The 14,707-nt window shown below is 37.4% G+C and overlaps 1 protein-coding gene across 1 annotated transcript; it reads right to left on the bottom strand.

Annotated features, from left to right (window-relative positions):
- Positions 1-7,629: 7,629 nt before the first annotated feature.
- On the bottom strand, positions 7,630-14,166 carry gnrhr1 (gonadotropin releasing hormone receptor 1). Its single transcript, XM_030063256.1, is given in 4 exon segments — positions 7,630-7,658; positions 7,661-8,044; positions 8,387-8,588; positions 13,630-14,166. Coding segments are annotated over 4 exon segments (1,152 nt in total).
- Positions 14,167-14,707: the final 541 nt, after the last annotated feature.

Raw genomic sequence — 14,707 nt, 5'->3', positions numbered from 1 at the left:
TAATGTACATGTGTGTGAATAGCTTGACAGTATGTGAACTTTGAGGGCAATAGCTTTGAAGAGGAACCTAAAATTTAGCTTTATGGGTCTTTTTTCTCATTTTTATACATATATTAGTAGGTTTCTCAGTTGACAAAATAGCACAACTAATTATAAAGTGTCCCATAATGTATTAGGGCTATCCCTGAACAGAAGAAATTGCAAAAAACAAACAAACAAACAAACAAACAAAAAAAGCCTCAGCATTCTGTTGTCCTCAAAGTTTAACCCTTAATGAGTGTTAAAGGTTTATTCAAAAACACTGCAGTATAAAAGTCTGATGGAAGCTTTTTCTCTCATCTTTCTTTCTGACAGTATTGAAAGATGTGAAACACATGTGATACCAAAAATGTGTATTTGATATCTAAAAAATATTTCTTAAAAATAATTGATTTTTTGTAGTGTGAAGTGTGTAGTCCTTAAGCTAGATTTCTAATTTTTAAAATGGAAAACATTTGTTGGTTCTGTTTGGAGAGTTTAATTTCTCCTCCTGTTTTTTGGTTTGAGTCCTTACTTTTGTTCCCCATGCTGTGTACAGGAAACAAAACAAATGTTATCTTTCTTTCTTTCTTTTTTTTTTTTTTTTTGGAAAAAGTAGTATTGTTATTATTAGATCTGATGACAGTTATTATGATAATAATTTTGAATCCCTGATTCATTTTTCCCATTACATTTTCCCCCTCTGTAAGATGCGTAAGAATGATGTGAAAATGTTTTTTAGAATTATTTTGTGGTGGCCTTTGAGCAGTGGGTTTTCTCTAAAAGATCATTTCATGTTAAATGAACATTTGTTTCAAGGCATTATGGATCTATTGAAGTTAACCTCACCTGCTCTCTTTAAGACCCACCAACTAGAAGAAAAAAGCTACAAAAAATGTAGTAGTGACTGGCTGCTAGTACCAATGAGATGAAGAAACAATGCTTTAATAATTATAAATGCTTTTCTGTTTTCTGTAAGATTCCATGGTGTGTTATAGCCAACTGAAAACCTAAGCTTTAAACTGTTCTGAGACTAAGGATACTGTCCTTGTCTCTTGCCAAAATAAAAAAGGTTTGGAAGTGGTGGATTGACATACAGTAGACAAGCAGTGGGCAGCATCAGAGACCAAGTTGTGATTTACAAAGTTTCGGTCATGTCACATATGGAAACATTGTTCTTTATGTCTCTTAATTATTCATTTATTTATTTATTTATTTGAGAGCCAGTGATGTAAGTATTAAACTTCCAATAATAATTAGAAGACAACACCAGCAGTTCACCACCACGCCAATTAGAAAATGAAGTTATATGACAAGACATAAAATCTATCAAATGCTAATTAACCAGAACACAAAGAATGGATCCACTTTGTATCCCCATTGCGGATAGCCTTCTATCCATGAATATTGGTTTACTTAATAATAATATTACAGTGAAAATTATGCTTACACTGGTTTTTAAAAAATAGTAGGATAACAAAAGCCAACTATCATATTTGGGTTCCATATAATGTAGAAATCGGGCATTACAATAATATGTGCTCATTAAGACAAAAATTTTATATTCCAAATATTAATGGAATATTGGTGTATTGTGGTGATGTTCTCCTGCTCTCCTGTAAAGCAGCGCTTCACTTCTGTTGGTAGTTGCATATAGATAAAATTACTTCTTAAAAAAGTAACTTAACCTCAAACCCACATTTATGTGAATCCTGACCACCCATGGAGAACGACAGGTGGTAACATCACCTGCCACCAAAGACGACCCACACTACTTTTCACCATTAGAGGTCAGGCTTCCCACAGATTTAGGTTCAGGATATAGTTAAAACGTATGACAATGGACAGAGTAAATAACTTGAGAAGAAGTAGGATCTCAACAAAGTGAAAACAAAGTGAAATGTTGCTTTCATGCTGTACTTTCAGAATGAGGATAAAACTATTTGTACTGATTGGGATACAAGTATTTTCAAATGTCAAACATAGGCTAAAACAGCTTGGTCTCTGTTTGACTGCACACTGCTATATCTGCATGTGTCTGTGTTATACTTTGCTTTCTTTCCTTCTTTGATCACATTCCATGCGCCTAATACCAAATAAAGAAATTTTTACCAGAGCAAAATTTCTCCTACAAACCAATTTCTTTTGCTTACATCCAATAGATACAGCAAGTTTTTACAATTCAAGCAAGGCCTTTGTCAGAGAGCATCATGTTCCCCCAGATAGTAGATTTAATACATGCCTGTAGGACTTTCAAAACAGCCAAAACATATCAGCACCCTGTTCACAGCCTTTAGTTTAGTTAAGTTAGATCTGATCTGTACAGAAAGTTTCAACACAATTTGCATTAGTGGAAAGATTAGAAGATTTATAGTACATTAGATCAGTTGGTCAAGGATACTCCCTTTAGTTTTCCTTTTTATCTTTTTCTTGTCTTTCTTCTCTTCTTTCACCTTTTCTTTATATGGGTATGAATCAATGGCCTTTGTTTTTTTCTGTCTTTTTTGAACAGTGCAATAAAGTAGCAACTATTCCACTGATTCAAACCAGTCACATACAGTCACTTACATTAACTTCAAGCAAAAAAAAAAAAGAAAGAAAATAGAGGATATTTTCCATTTTCAGGATTCAAGGGGGATTAACCGACATTGCTTGCAGGAACGGTACGGGCTGGGCCCACCAGGAGAGCCAGAACCAATACACAAAACAGAGTTTTATTTTGGAGATAGTGTCAGTTTGAAGGAGTATTTCTTAGGGGAGAAAAAGTTGGGACACCGCCACTCCAGGTAACTTTACATATAAATCCCAGTATATCTTTTATATCTTTCAGCTTATTCCTCATCAAGAAGAACATAATGTGACATTTTCTACAGTAGAATGTCATGATTAATGTTCTCAAATGCTTTAGATTAAGTCTAAAACCAGTATCAGGCTTGTATTTGGCATGCAGGCACACCTTACCCAATCACCACAGCAGAAGACAGATAATCACCAGCATGAACCATTTTCTGTTTGACAAGTCAAGCGAGCCAACCAAGGCCATCAGCAATGCCTTGTTCCAAAATAGGGGTTTTTTTTTAAGCTGCCTGTAGATTTTTTTGTTGCTGTTGTTGTTGTTTTTTTTAGATGCTTTCTTTGTTTTCTTGGCTGCATGTGTGGCATTCCACATTACCTTGTACTCTTCAATAACTAACAGCAACATTGTACTGTAATGGCAACACTGTAGAACACTGGTAAGAGTTTGCATTTGCCTTTTGTGAAAAAAAGGCACTTAACTGTTGCATTCGCCATCAGAAAGTAACCTTTCTTCTCTTTCTTTGTCCTCTCTCAAGGAGAGGAATGCATCCTTCCTTAACAACACCACTTGTTTAGGTTTCTCAACTCCCCTTCCTTGAATGACACGTCTCTCAAATCTCTCACATCCTATACTTTCTATTGTAAATCTGTTGGCTGATAAATCAAAGGTTGAGATAAAATGTAGGGAAGAATAGTGAGTGGAGACAGGCACTCTTGAGGGTGGCTGTAATTGGTGAGCAGGGAAGGAAACAGGTGCATTCACAGATAACTAGATTGAGAAACCAGTAGCTATTTCTAGGAGCAGGTCATTCACCGTGTGACAGTGAGATGTATTTTCTCCACAAAGAAGAAGGTGAGGCATTTCTCCTCCTGCTTCTGTTCCCTCTTAAATGGAATTTCAGCACGAAGAAAAGGCAAAATATGTAGCACTCCCCTTCATGAAATTTTTATATTTTTATTATTGAACAGCTACAAAAAATATAATCAAGCACTCAAAATCTCAAATATATTAGTTAGTTTGTGCTGTGATGCCAGATCTCAGCCCCCTTCACTGATCATAGGTCATATTTTTGTGAAAGGGATAGTTCACTAATTTTGGTAAAAAAAAAAAAAAAAAAAAAAAAAAAGATATTTTAGAATCTAAAATATCTTTTTTTTAATCTTTTATATCTTTTTTTTTTTTTTAATATCTATCTAAAATTTAGATAGATATTATTAAGATGTTATCTCACTTCCTGTCCTGTAGGACAGTAGTGGTACTATCTTCCTCTCATTGTTACTGAGTGCTGGATACTGACTGGATGCTCCAAAAGCTAACTGTTAGCCTCCTGCATTGAGGTGGACTTAACGCTCTTAAAAATAACTGCCTTAATCCACTCAGTAACAATGAGAGGAAGATAGTACCACTACTGTCATTATACAGTCAGAAGGGAAATGGAATAATATAAAATTTTTCAAATGGTAAGCTATTCATTTAAGTGGTGTATGCGTATTTCTCAAGTCCATGACCAGCAAGACCATAAGAACAATTTAACACATAAATGACATTTTTAGTAGAGCATGAAAATGGTTCCCACTATTGTCATGGACTTCCCTGTAATTGGTGAGTTAATTGTTGTACACTTGGTTAGGGTTAGGGTTGGAACCAAAGATCTCAAATTTGGACTCATCAGACCAAAGCACAGATTTCCACTGGTCTAATGTCCATTCCTTGTGTTTCTTGGCCCAAACAAATCTCTTCTGCTTGTTGCCTCTCCTTAGCAGTGGTTTCCTAGCAGCTATTTGACCATGAAGGCCTGATTGGCGCAGTCTCCTCTTAACAGTTGTTCTAGAGATGGGTCTGCTGCTAGAACTCTGTGTGGCATTTATCTGGTCTCTGATCTGAGCTGCTGTTAACTTGCCATTTCTGAGCCTGGTGACTCGGATGAACTTGTCCTCAGAAGCAGAGGTGACTCTTGGTCTTCCTTTCCTGGGTCGGTCCTCGTGTGCCAGTTTCGTTGTAGCGCTTGATGGTTTTTGCGACTTCACTTGGGGACACATTTAAAGTTTTTGCAATTTTCCGGACTGACTGACTTTCATTTCTTAAAGTAATGATGGCCACTCGTTTTTCTTTAGTTAGCTGATTGGTTCTTGCCATAATATGAATTTTAACAGTTGTCCAATAGGGCTGTCGGCTGTGTAGTAACCTGACTTCTGCACAACACAACTGATGGTCCCAACCCCATTGATAAAGCAAGAAATTCCACTAATTAACCCTGATAAGGCACACCTGTGAAGTGAAAACCATTTCAGGTGACTACCTCTTGAAGCTCATGGAGAGAATGCCAAGAGTGTGCAAAGCAGTAATCAGAGCAAAGGGTGGCTATTTTGAAGAAACTAGAATATAAAACATGTTTTCAGTTATTTCACCTTTTTTTGTTAAGTACATAACTCCACATGTGTTCATTCATAGTTTTGATGCCTTCAGTGAGAATCTACAATGTAAATAGTCATGAAAATAAAGAAAACGCATTGAATGAGAAGGTGTGTCCAAACTTTTGGCCTTTACTGTATATATATATATATAATTAAAAAAAAGAAATGACGCACCTCAACCCCATACAATTTACCAATAAACTGAAACTTAAATACATTCAAATATATTGTGGAGGACCACAGACAGACTTGTCTTTTTCTTCTGTTTTTATTTTTCTTACACTTGAAAACAAGTGTAAGACGAAAGTGTGAGCCTGCACCTATTCTTGCATAATTCACCTTTAATGTGATCATCCATAATACCCAAGCAACTAAAGTAACTAAATGCAGTGCTAACATATCAATGAACAGGAATAGGCAGATATAGCTCATACTATACCTAAACTGTTGTGTTGAAGTTCTCTCAATGTTGTATGATATTCTGCCAACTGTCATCTATAATATGCACAATTATTTCTGTGATGGCAGTCTGAATTCCCCTCAAGGCAGGGATAATGGATTGCAATGGAAGGCAAGGATGATTAAGGATATTGTTTCCTACACCATAAAAAGTTTAGTAACCTTTTATTAGCACATATGAGACTCCATTTGATAGATATTTTACACCACACCATGCTTGCATTTAGAGGTTCATAATTTTGCTATATCGTATTTCATCAATTAATGGCCCGGGCGTTTAATACGCAAAATCAACTTGGACCCCAGGCGTTTAAAAGAACCAGGTGGCTATTCGCTGCAGGCCTTTATTTATTTTTACACAGACCTGCACCAGGCCATTATTGTGATGACAGTTACTGCCTAAAAATATATTTTTTTAGTAAAAAAGTATTGTAAGGCATAAGGTAAACATATCTGTACATACAAACAATGCAAACCGCTCGCGCTGTGAGTTGTTCCCTCTGACACTTCTGTTTTCTGTCAAAATAAGAGTTAGTCGGTCGATTTAAGATTACAGTACACCCTTTTTTCTAATGTTAGCTAGCTCTCTTATTTTGACAGAAAACGGAAGTCCCGCACAGTTATTGTACAGCTAACTGTTTACTTCTGCAAAAATAAGGTGAATAGCCTTATTTTGGGTTTACCTCAATATAATGCAAATAATCGCCCCAGCGGTTATTCGGGTGGGCGTTTAATACGCAAATGGGTGCAGACCCCAGAACCAGGAGGCTATTTGCGGCCCGGCGAATAATTGGTGAAATACGGTATCCACATTCATTGTTGCATATAAATGGCACATATTTTGATCGCATATACATTCACAGACTGCATTATTATGTAACAGCTGGCTATACTGTCTTATGCTGGTTATACTGTCTACTGACTATCTTGCTGGCTAATAGATTCAAGCATAACAAGTCAAACCACTGGACCACTGAAGAACTGATTTTCAGTATTTATCCAATCCATAAAATAAAGCATACTGCATGATCATAACCTCAATACTACAAAGGTCAAGTGCCATTATGACTTTGTTCAATTTTAGAGTTCAACTATCTCTACAATGCCATCACTACAACTCTTCCACAAAATATTTTTCATACAAACCAGTGTTGTTAGATAATAATAATTTACAGCAAAACAGTGGCAATCAAGTTGACAGGTTTTTAGACCTCCCATAGACCCTGAAAAACCCCTTGTCCTTCTAGTGTTAACACTGTCACTTAACAAAATTACAACCCCTTTGCAAACACTTCAGTTTATGATATAATTATTTGAGCAAATAAGAATCTGTATTTTTCAGAACTGCCCAATTATGCTCATTTATAGTCACTATTATGCAACAAGCCACTAAGGGGGTAAAGGTTCTCATCTAGTGCCTCACATTTCCAAAGTATTGGAGACCAACAAGGAACGGTTTCTGTTGTGGTTTGTGAACATAATATTAAACTGTCATGAGCATTTGGGTCAAAAATAAATTGGTTTGGAATCATAAAAGCTGGAACCAAACAATAGCAAGACCTGAGGTGGGAACTGTAATGACAACAACAGTGGGTGTGTATTAGTTTACAGGGAAAGATGTGAACAACAGAGAAATCAAAGAGAAAAAAAATTGCTTTCAGTTTCAGTTTTCATTCCTGAATTTCAAATTCAATGGTTCCTTTACAGCTTGGTGCAAAAACCGGACCGGATGAGAGAAGGTCCAGACCACTAAACAATGATTGATATTAGTTGAAAACAAATTCAAAGCATTGTCACTGTTTTTTGCATCTCAGTGTCCCAGAGCCAAAACTCTTGGCCATCCAAGACTCCGGGACTACTCCAGGATTTCAAATACCTGCATTTAGGAGATCTGACACATGATCACACTGCTGAATATCTCAGGGTTTCAACATCAAATGTTTACCCTGAGTTTCCACTTTGCTGGTTTAACTGGGGTCAGATTCAACATCCCTGCTACCCTCAGCAGTTTGACCTGAGAGACGATCCAGAGATCTAGGGGAGTCATTGCTTGATCTGTGGCCACAGCAGCAAGCCACCACATCAGCAAGGTCTGCACGAAAAGACGGAGTGTAGAAGCCATAGATGACAGGGTCACAGCATGTGTTCAGGTTGCCAAAGACAAACAATATGTGATGTATGTATTCTGGTGTCTGCTGGATTATGCCTGGTTGGAACCAGTACCAGATCCCCAGAAGATAATAGGGTGTCCAGCAGACCACAAAGGAGGTAACGATTACAACGGTCATCTTGAGGGTCTTCATTCGTGCTTTGGGTATTATATCTGTTCCACTGCGTCTAAGGCAATGCTCACCATCTGAGAAAACACAACACAGATAGAAAGTTAGAATTATCTAACATAGCCAAATTATGTTCAGAGTAATCAAAGTAGTTCCATAGTAGTTCTATCCCGCATACTAATTGTTTGAAATTGGTTCGGAATGTTCACTTTTCTTTAATGTTTATGCAAACATTGTTTCTTATGATAAAGTTTTGCTTAGTATTCATACAGTCATCTGGCCATAGCAATCCCTGCCTAATGCTGTTCCACTAATCAGCATTATCTCTAAAAAGAGTCTCAAAGTTGCAATGAACCAGAAATAAACAGGATGTATAGCAACTAGTAATATGTGAGAGTGAGGTTTAAGGAGTCACACACCTTTGTTCTTGTGCATCTGCTTGTTGATCTTGGCGAAGATACGGGTGTAGCAGAAACTCATGACCAGCAGGGGGAAGATATAAAGTGTTACAAAGTGAAACATGTTGTAGGCTGTCTCCTGCCAGTGATGTTGAAAGCTTCCATGTGTAACACATTGAGTGAAGTCCACCCCCTCAGCTTTAATAGCACGAAAGATGAACAGCTGAGGATGAAAAAACTTAGAGAGATGAGGACTCAAGACAATACCACGCTCTCACATTTTGTGTATAAACTGTTCGCAGAACATGCCTGAAAATAAAATGTTGTTATTACCACCTTCATGGATTCCATTCTAAATAAAGTATGGAAAAGATTACAGTGACACTCAGGAAAATGTTATTATGAATCCCACTGAAGTTCTGGGCAAGATACGCTCACATTGTTAAAGGATCTTACCAGTGATTTTGAATGTTTGGCCCAATTACACACATTTTGCATTGTAATAAACCATTTTGCAAACCATGAGAGGTTGCTTAAGATTTCACAACATATGTTCAAATTAGAATTTTTGGTTGAAACACCAACCATATAATGTTCTGCTTCTGCAGCTAACTGAGTTGAAATCATTCATAAACCACAGAGCTGATCATTTACTATGTAAAGCAGAAGTTTCCGCGGGGGCTTTTTTTCTGGCACATTAGCCCTTTCAGTTGCCCAATTTCAAGTCATCAAAAAAAAAACATTACTTCTGCTTTTAGGAAAACTATTGTGGATGACTTTATTATGGTGAAGGAATACTGGTGTGAGGAAAGTTTGAAGTTTGAAAGCTCATTTTCATATCATAGTGGAATGAATAGAATCCAATAGCTGGATAAAAGGTAGTAAAAATTATATCACAGTTCTAAAATAGGAAAAAATAAGCAAGTATATACCTTCTTTAGATATTGTGCTAAACATGCACAATTTCTAGTATGGTCCTTTAATGTTATGGTTATGGTTGGATGAAAACTTTCCCAGATACACCCACATAATTAAAGTTGGGCTTATGTTTGAGGAAGGATGTTCCCTGCTGTCATACAGCTGATTTACTGAAAGGGCAACAGGCCAACAAGTTTTGCCTAACTCTATGGCAATCCATAAAGTTATAGATTTCCATTTATCACTAAGTGGAAACCACAGGCATTGACAGTGCAATTGAAGCGAGCGAAGCAAATAACAGAATTCTCTCTCATTTGATTTGTGCATAGGTTACTTTAAACTACTCAGGGATAAAATGACTTTATGAATGATGGCAGTTTCAGTCATGCTAGAATGTGAACTTCATGCAGAAAGTGCTGGTCATTGAGGCAGAGAGAGGGATAAAAGAGAAGCTAGTCCATATACAATAAATCAGGATTACCATGGTGCCTGCAAGTCTACTGTTAGATAATGATCATGATCATGATAATAATAACACTACTAATAAAGATAATGTTGCCTGTCTATAAAAGCTTGTTATATAAATTTTTTAATGGTCAAATGTTAGGGCCAAAATGTGTTGTATTTCTGTTTTCAGTCATCTTCAATAACATAATAGAGATGTACATAATTCCTAAAAATCTTCCCTAAGCACAGATATGTGTGATATTCAGGGGTTTATCTATTCATTAAAATGAATAAATTTATGATTGACATTAACAGATGGACAGAAGAGTAATTCATGCCTATATGTATGTAGACTCAACAGGAATGATATTAAATGAGAAAAGTGTATCTACAGGAGAACAAATATTTTGAAGCTATACAGAATGCCTGCATCATATTCCATTATATCTGGAACTGTCACCTGCTACCTGAATTTTGTTTTCCTTTACATAATTAAAGACATTTAAATAAAGTGATGCCAAAAAGGCACAAATTGGTGCATAAAAATTAGCCAGAATGCAGGAAATAATATGTTTGACCCCTCACTTAATATGTCCCCTCTAATGTTAAAATGAAATGTACATCCATGCTTCCAAAAGGTATTCCCTCATTGTCTGATGGTGGTGGAGAGCACTGATTAACATGTCGGTCATAATTCAACTGGGTTGGGAGCTGGTGACATTTTCATTCTTACTTACATCACTGTCTACATCACTGTCTACATCACTGTCTACATCAGTCACATACATCACGCTCATACTTGTTTAATGAGGTTTTTCCTTTAATTTGTCACCTGTCTGTATATCTCTGTAAATGCTGACACAGGATGGTCTCGCTGTCCACACAGATGATATGTAAGACTTAGATGGAGCATAAAGATTGAGCTAAGCTGTAGGCTATTATTATTGGAGCTAAACAGGCTAGGGTTAGATGGTATTGGCCATGTCCATGTCTTCCCTCTCTGATTCAGTGCAATTCCATTTTATTTGTATAGAGTCAAATCATAACAGAAGTTATGTCAAGGTGCTTTACAGAAACCCAACAGATACTGGCCAAATCCATGGAGCAAAATCTCCCCCAAGAGCAAGCACAGGGTGACAGTGGTGAGGAAAAAACCCTAACAGGGCCAAAAACCTCAAGCAGAGAGAGGAGGAAAGAGCACATTGCAGAACACACAATAATGTAACTTTGATATAAGGCTGTATAGTAATAGTAGTGATGCTAATAGCAGTAATGACAAAGCTAACAGAGGTTGTGACAACAAAAACAACAACAACAACAACAACAACAATAATAATGATAATAATAATAATAATAATAATAATAATAATAATAATAATAACAGTATAAGTAGCAAAAGTGATAGCAAGAATAGTAATAATGATTGTGACCAATAACGATATGAAACAGGTTATCTTCTGGCTCTTTTTTTCTGTTTTAATGTTTGACAGGGTTTCTCTCGTCTTTTTATTTGGATTTGCAATATTCTTGTTGTTAATTCTGTTTGTGCAAACATTTCATTAAAAAGAGATTTAATCCGGCAATTGTTTTCTCTTTTTTTTTTTTTTTTTTTTTTGTATAGTAATTTTAAAACTCAGCTAAAAAAAAAAATCAGCTTTTTTACATGTAAAGTAGGCCACACATTAATTAGTCCAAGTCCTCACAGCAGCAGTTATGCAAGATAATCTTTATTCTACTGTTGCAGTCATTATAAATCACTCCTCATAACATCATCTGTTGAGTGACTTGCATGATAATGTAACACACAATGACATCGAGCATACAAAGACAGAAAACTAAATTGTTCTTAAACACTTCTGTCAAAGTATTTCTTTTGTTTTCAACCTTACCATTTGCAGGTGGGTTGTCATGGTTGCTGGCTTTCACTTTGTCAAAGTATTAATTAAATTCATTCCTGCAGTAACCTCGCACTTCATCTGAAAGGAAGCTAATTAGGATTAGCATGTCTGCATTTGCAAAGGTCTTGACAGGAACTTGACAGGAAAAAGACCTGTTATTGATTGCACGCTAAATACAAAGGACTTAAGTGTTCCTGTCATCTAATGATATATAAACTGTGTGACAACAAGTAGATGATGAGGGCAGATGACGCAATACAGCGTAAAGCAGTGTGAGATTTGCGTCATCCCTGGTATATTTGCTCACTTCACATACCATCACCTGCTCAATACATGCTCTCTCTGGATAACTCGGGATAGCTCATGCTTGTGACAGCACTGCTGTCACATACTCAACCTTCACAGATGAATGTAGTAGCTACAACTCACTGCTCACTTCCTTCCTTGATTCATTTTTCATCACTTCATTACCACTGGCTAGTCTGTTAGGCCTAACCATCTCACCCACAGAAAAACTGCCACCTCGAATCTCATTGAGACAGCCACTGATTGGTGCCTGGTAGCTAAATATGTCCTAAATCAAATAAATTAGTTCTATAGAGAACTATTCCTATTTTGGGTTCCACCCACCAAATGCTATAAGAATCAGAGCCCTTATTTCCTGCATTCTGGTGACTTTGTTGCTACAACCAACAGCTGGTATAAGTCACTCTGGTCAATCAGTTATTCCCTCAATTCCCAGAAACCCAACAGCACATAAGCATGAATGGAAGGATATATGTGCCTTCTGCCTCAATTTCTAAAGCCACATGGAAGCAATGAGAGTTTTTAGTTTAAGCAAAAGTTCTCCTAATTTAACCATGACCACATTTTAACTTTAACAATATCATAATTGTTTTTCAGGCAGCCAACTTGTGTGTTAAAGTTTATGGAAAACTTACACAGATCAATAACATACTTGTTTGATGCCTGACGTGGTCAGGCTCTGATCATGTCACTTCCTGCTGCTGACTGAGCTTTGGGGAAATATTCAGAGCCCACAGGTGCATGTTGGGTGGAGGTGGAATGTTAAACTAGGCAATGGGAAACGACTGTGTTGCAGCAGCAGCAGTAGCACTTGATGTTTGCAGCAGTGCAGAGCAGAAGAGCAAGGCAGGAGCAGCTTAAATAGACTTAGACTGCCTTATTTCAGAGGGGTGTAGCAATGAGCAGATGTCACATGAACATAGGGTGTATATGAGAATGGTGCATGTCTCGAGTTGTCTGTCTGAACTAGCTCTGCAGGCTACATTCTATTAGTTACCTAACCCTTGCCAAAGTTTTAGTTACTATATCCTCACCCTGTCTTTATCAAAGTTGCTTACTTAGGTCAATTAAAGCAGCACTAAGTGATTTCTGAGCACTAGAATGTGTCAATCGCACATTCACAAACTCCACTGTGAACCATAGGGCAGTAGATTGTATGTACAAAAAACGAAAGAAAAGGGGAAAAATGCATTTTTAGGATTGAAATGAGGGATACATTTCACCCTTACAAGGCTCCTTTGGGGTTATTTGGATTATATTTGTCTCAGATCGATTGATCTGAAATTACATGCTCATCTGCAGAATGTGCAGTTTCAGAAAAGCTTTGAAGCAGCAAGGGGCTGAAGCAGAGGGCAGCGGAAGAGCTCAGTCTTAGGTCTACACTGAAATTTATAAAGCTAAACGCAAAAAATATCAATAGGTTGGCTATAAATTGTACAGTGGAAATAATAAAATTGCAAGGGGCAATTTTACCGCAGAAAAAAGCATCTAATATTGCTTAATATTGCTTTAACCGTTAGCTAATCTTTGAACATCTTAAAATACTGTATGAACTTTGGGAGTGGTTTGTAGAACTAAAACTTAAATCTGCCATTCTCTTTAATAAAAGCTGGTCACCCCAGTTTAGTACAAGTTGGTGACATGAAGAAGTACATTATCTTACTGAAGCTCATTGCCATGCAACCAAGAACCTACCTGTGGAGATGCCAGCAGCAGACTGAGCAGCCAGGCCACCAGCAACATGCGTTTGTTCCTGAGCCCAGCATCTAGTGAATCCAGGGGATGAAGGATGGAATGATGTCGATCCAGACTCACCACCACTAATATGAATGCTGCTGAGTGCATGGCGAAGAGCTTGAGGAAACACAGCAACTTACACATGATGTCCCCAGCATACCACTGCACTGTAATGTTCCAGATGGCATCCAGTGGCATCACCACAAATGTCATCACCAGGTCAGCTGATGCCAAGCTAGCAATGAGTGGGCGTAGGTGGGCTGCCAAGTGTCGGCCCCTGCCACACAAAACACTAATCAGGACTGAAAGGTTGCTGACAGCAGCAAAGACAAACAACACCAGGGTGGCCACCACACGGCACCGGGCAGCGACGGTGAAGGCTGGTGCCTCCCAGTCCAGACGAGATGATAGTAAAGATGAATTCAACTTGGAGACAGAGAGATTCTCTAATGGATATGCTGGTGTGGAAAGCCACAGGGACAGGTTTTCTGCCATCCTATGAGACAAGGAAAAAAAACTATGTGATACTGACCACAACAATCACAAACAGTTTAATCAAGTAACCTGTGATTTATCTTTGTACTGTGCAAGCATTATACATTTGAAAACCTAAAAGGTCTACTTCTCCTCATCCAGTTTTAAGTATTATGGGCCTCAAGTAGGTTTTTTTTTTCTTTCTTTCTTTTTTCTGCCACGTCAGTTTTTCATAACAGCATGAAGGAGGAGTTGGCCACACATTCAATGTCCATTTGAAAAACACCTGTGGTTTCACACACACTTTGAAAATTGTTTACCTGATATCCTTGGATCATATCCCCTTCTGCCACATTTACAATGTCTTCCATCCTTAAAATGAACCTGTGAAGTCATAAATTTACCCTCTGCAAGCCCAGTATGTGCATGGCAGTCTTGGCAGATATTATTTTTCCCTCTGGCTTTCCCATCTCTTATTCCACTGGATAGTGTCTTATTCATTACTTGTTGTTAAAACGTTGGCCGATGTAGTCTTGCCCAAACCCTTTTTGGCATTTGAAAC

Source organism: Myripristis murdjan, chromosome 11 (assembly GCF_902150065.1).
Source record: "Myripristis murdjan chromosome 11, fMyrMur1.1, whole genome shotgun sequence".
Classification (NCBI taxonomy): domain Eukaryota; kingdom Metazoa; phylum Chordata; class Actinopteri; order Holocentriformes; family Holocentridae; genus Myripristis; species Myripristis murdjan.
The sequence above is the reverse complement of the archived record's forward strand: the minus strand, read 5'-3'. Positions and strand labels throughout refer to the sequence as shown.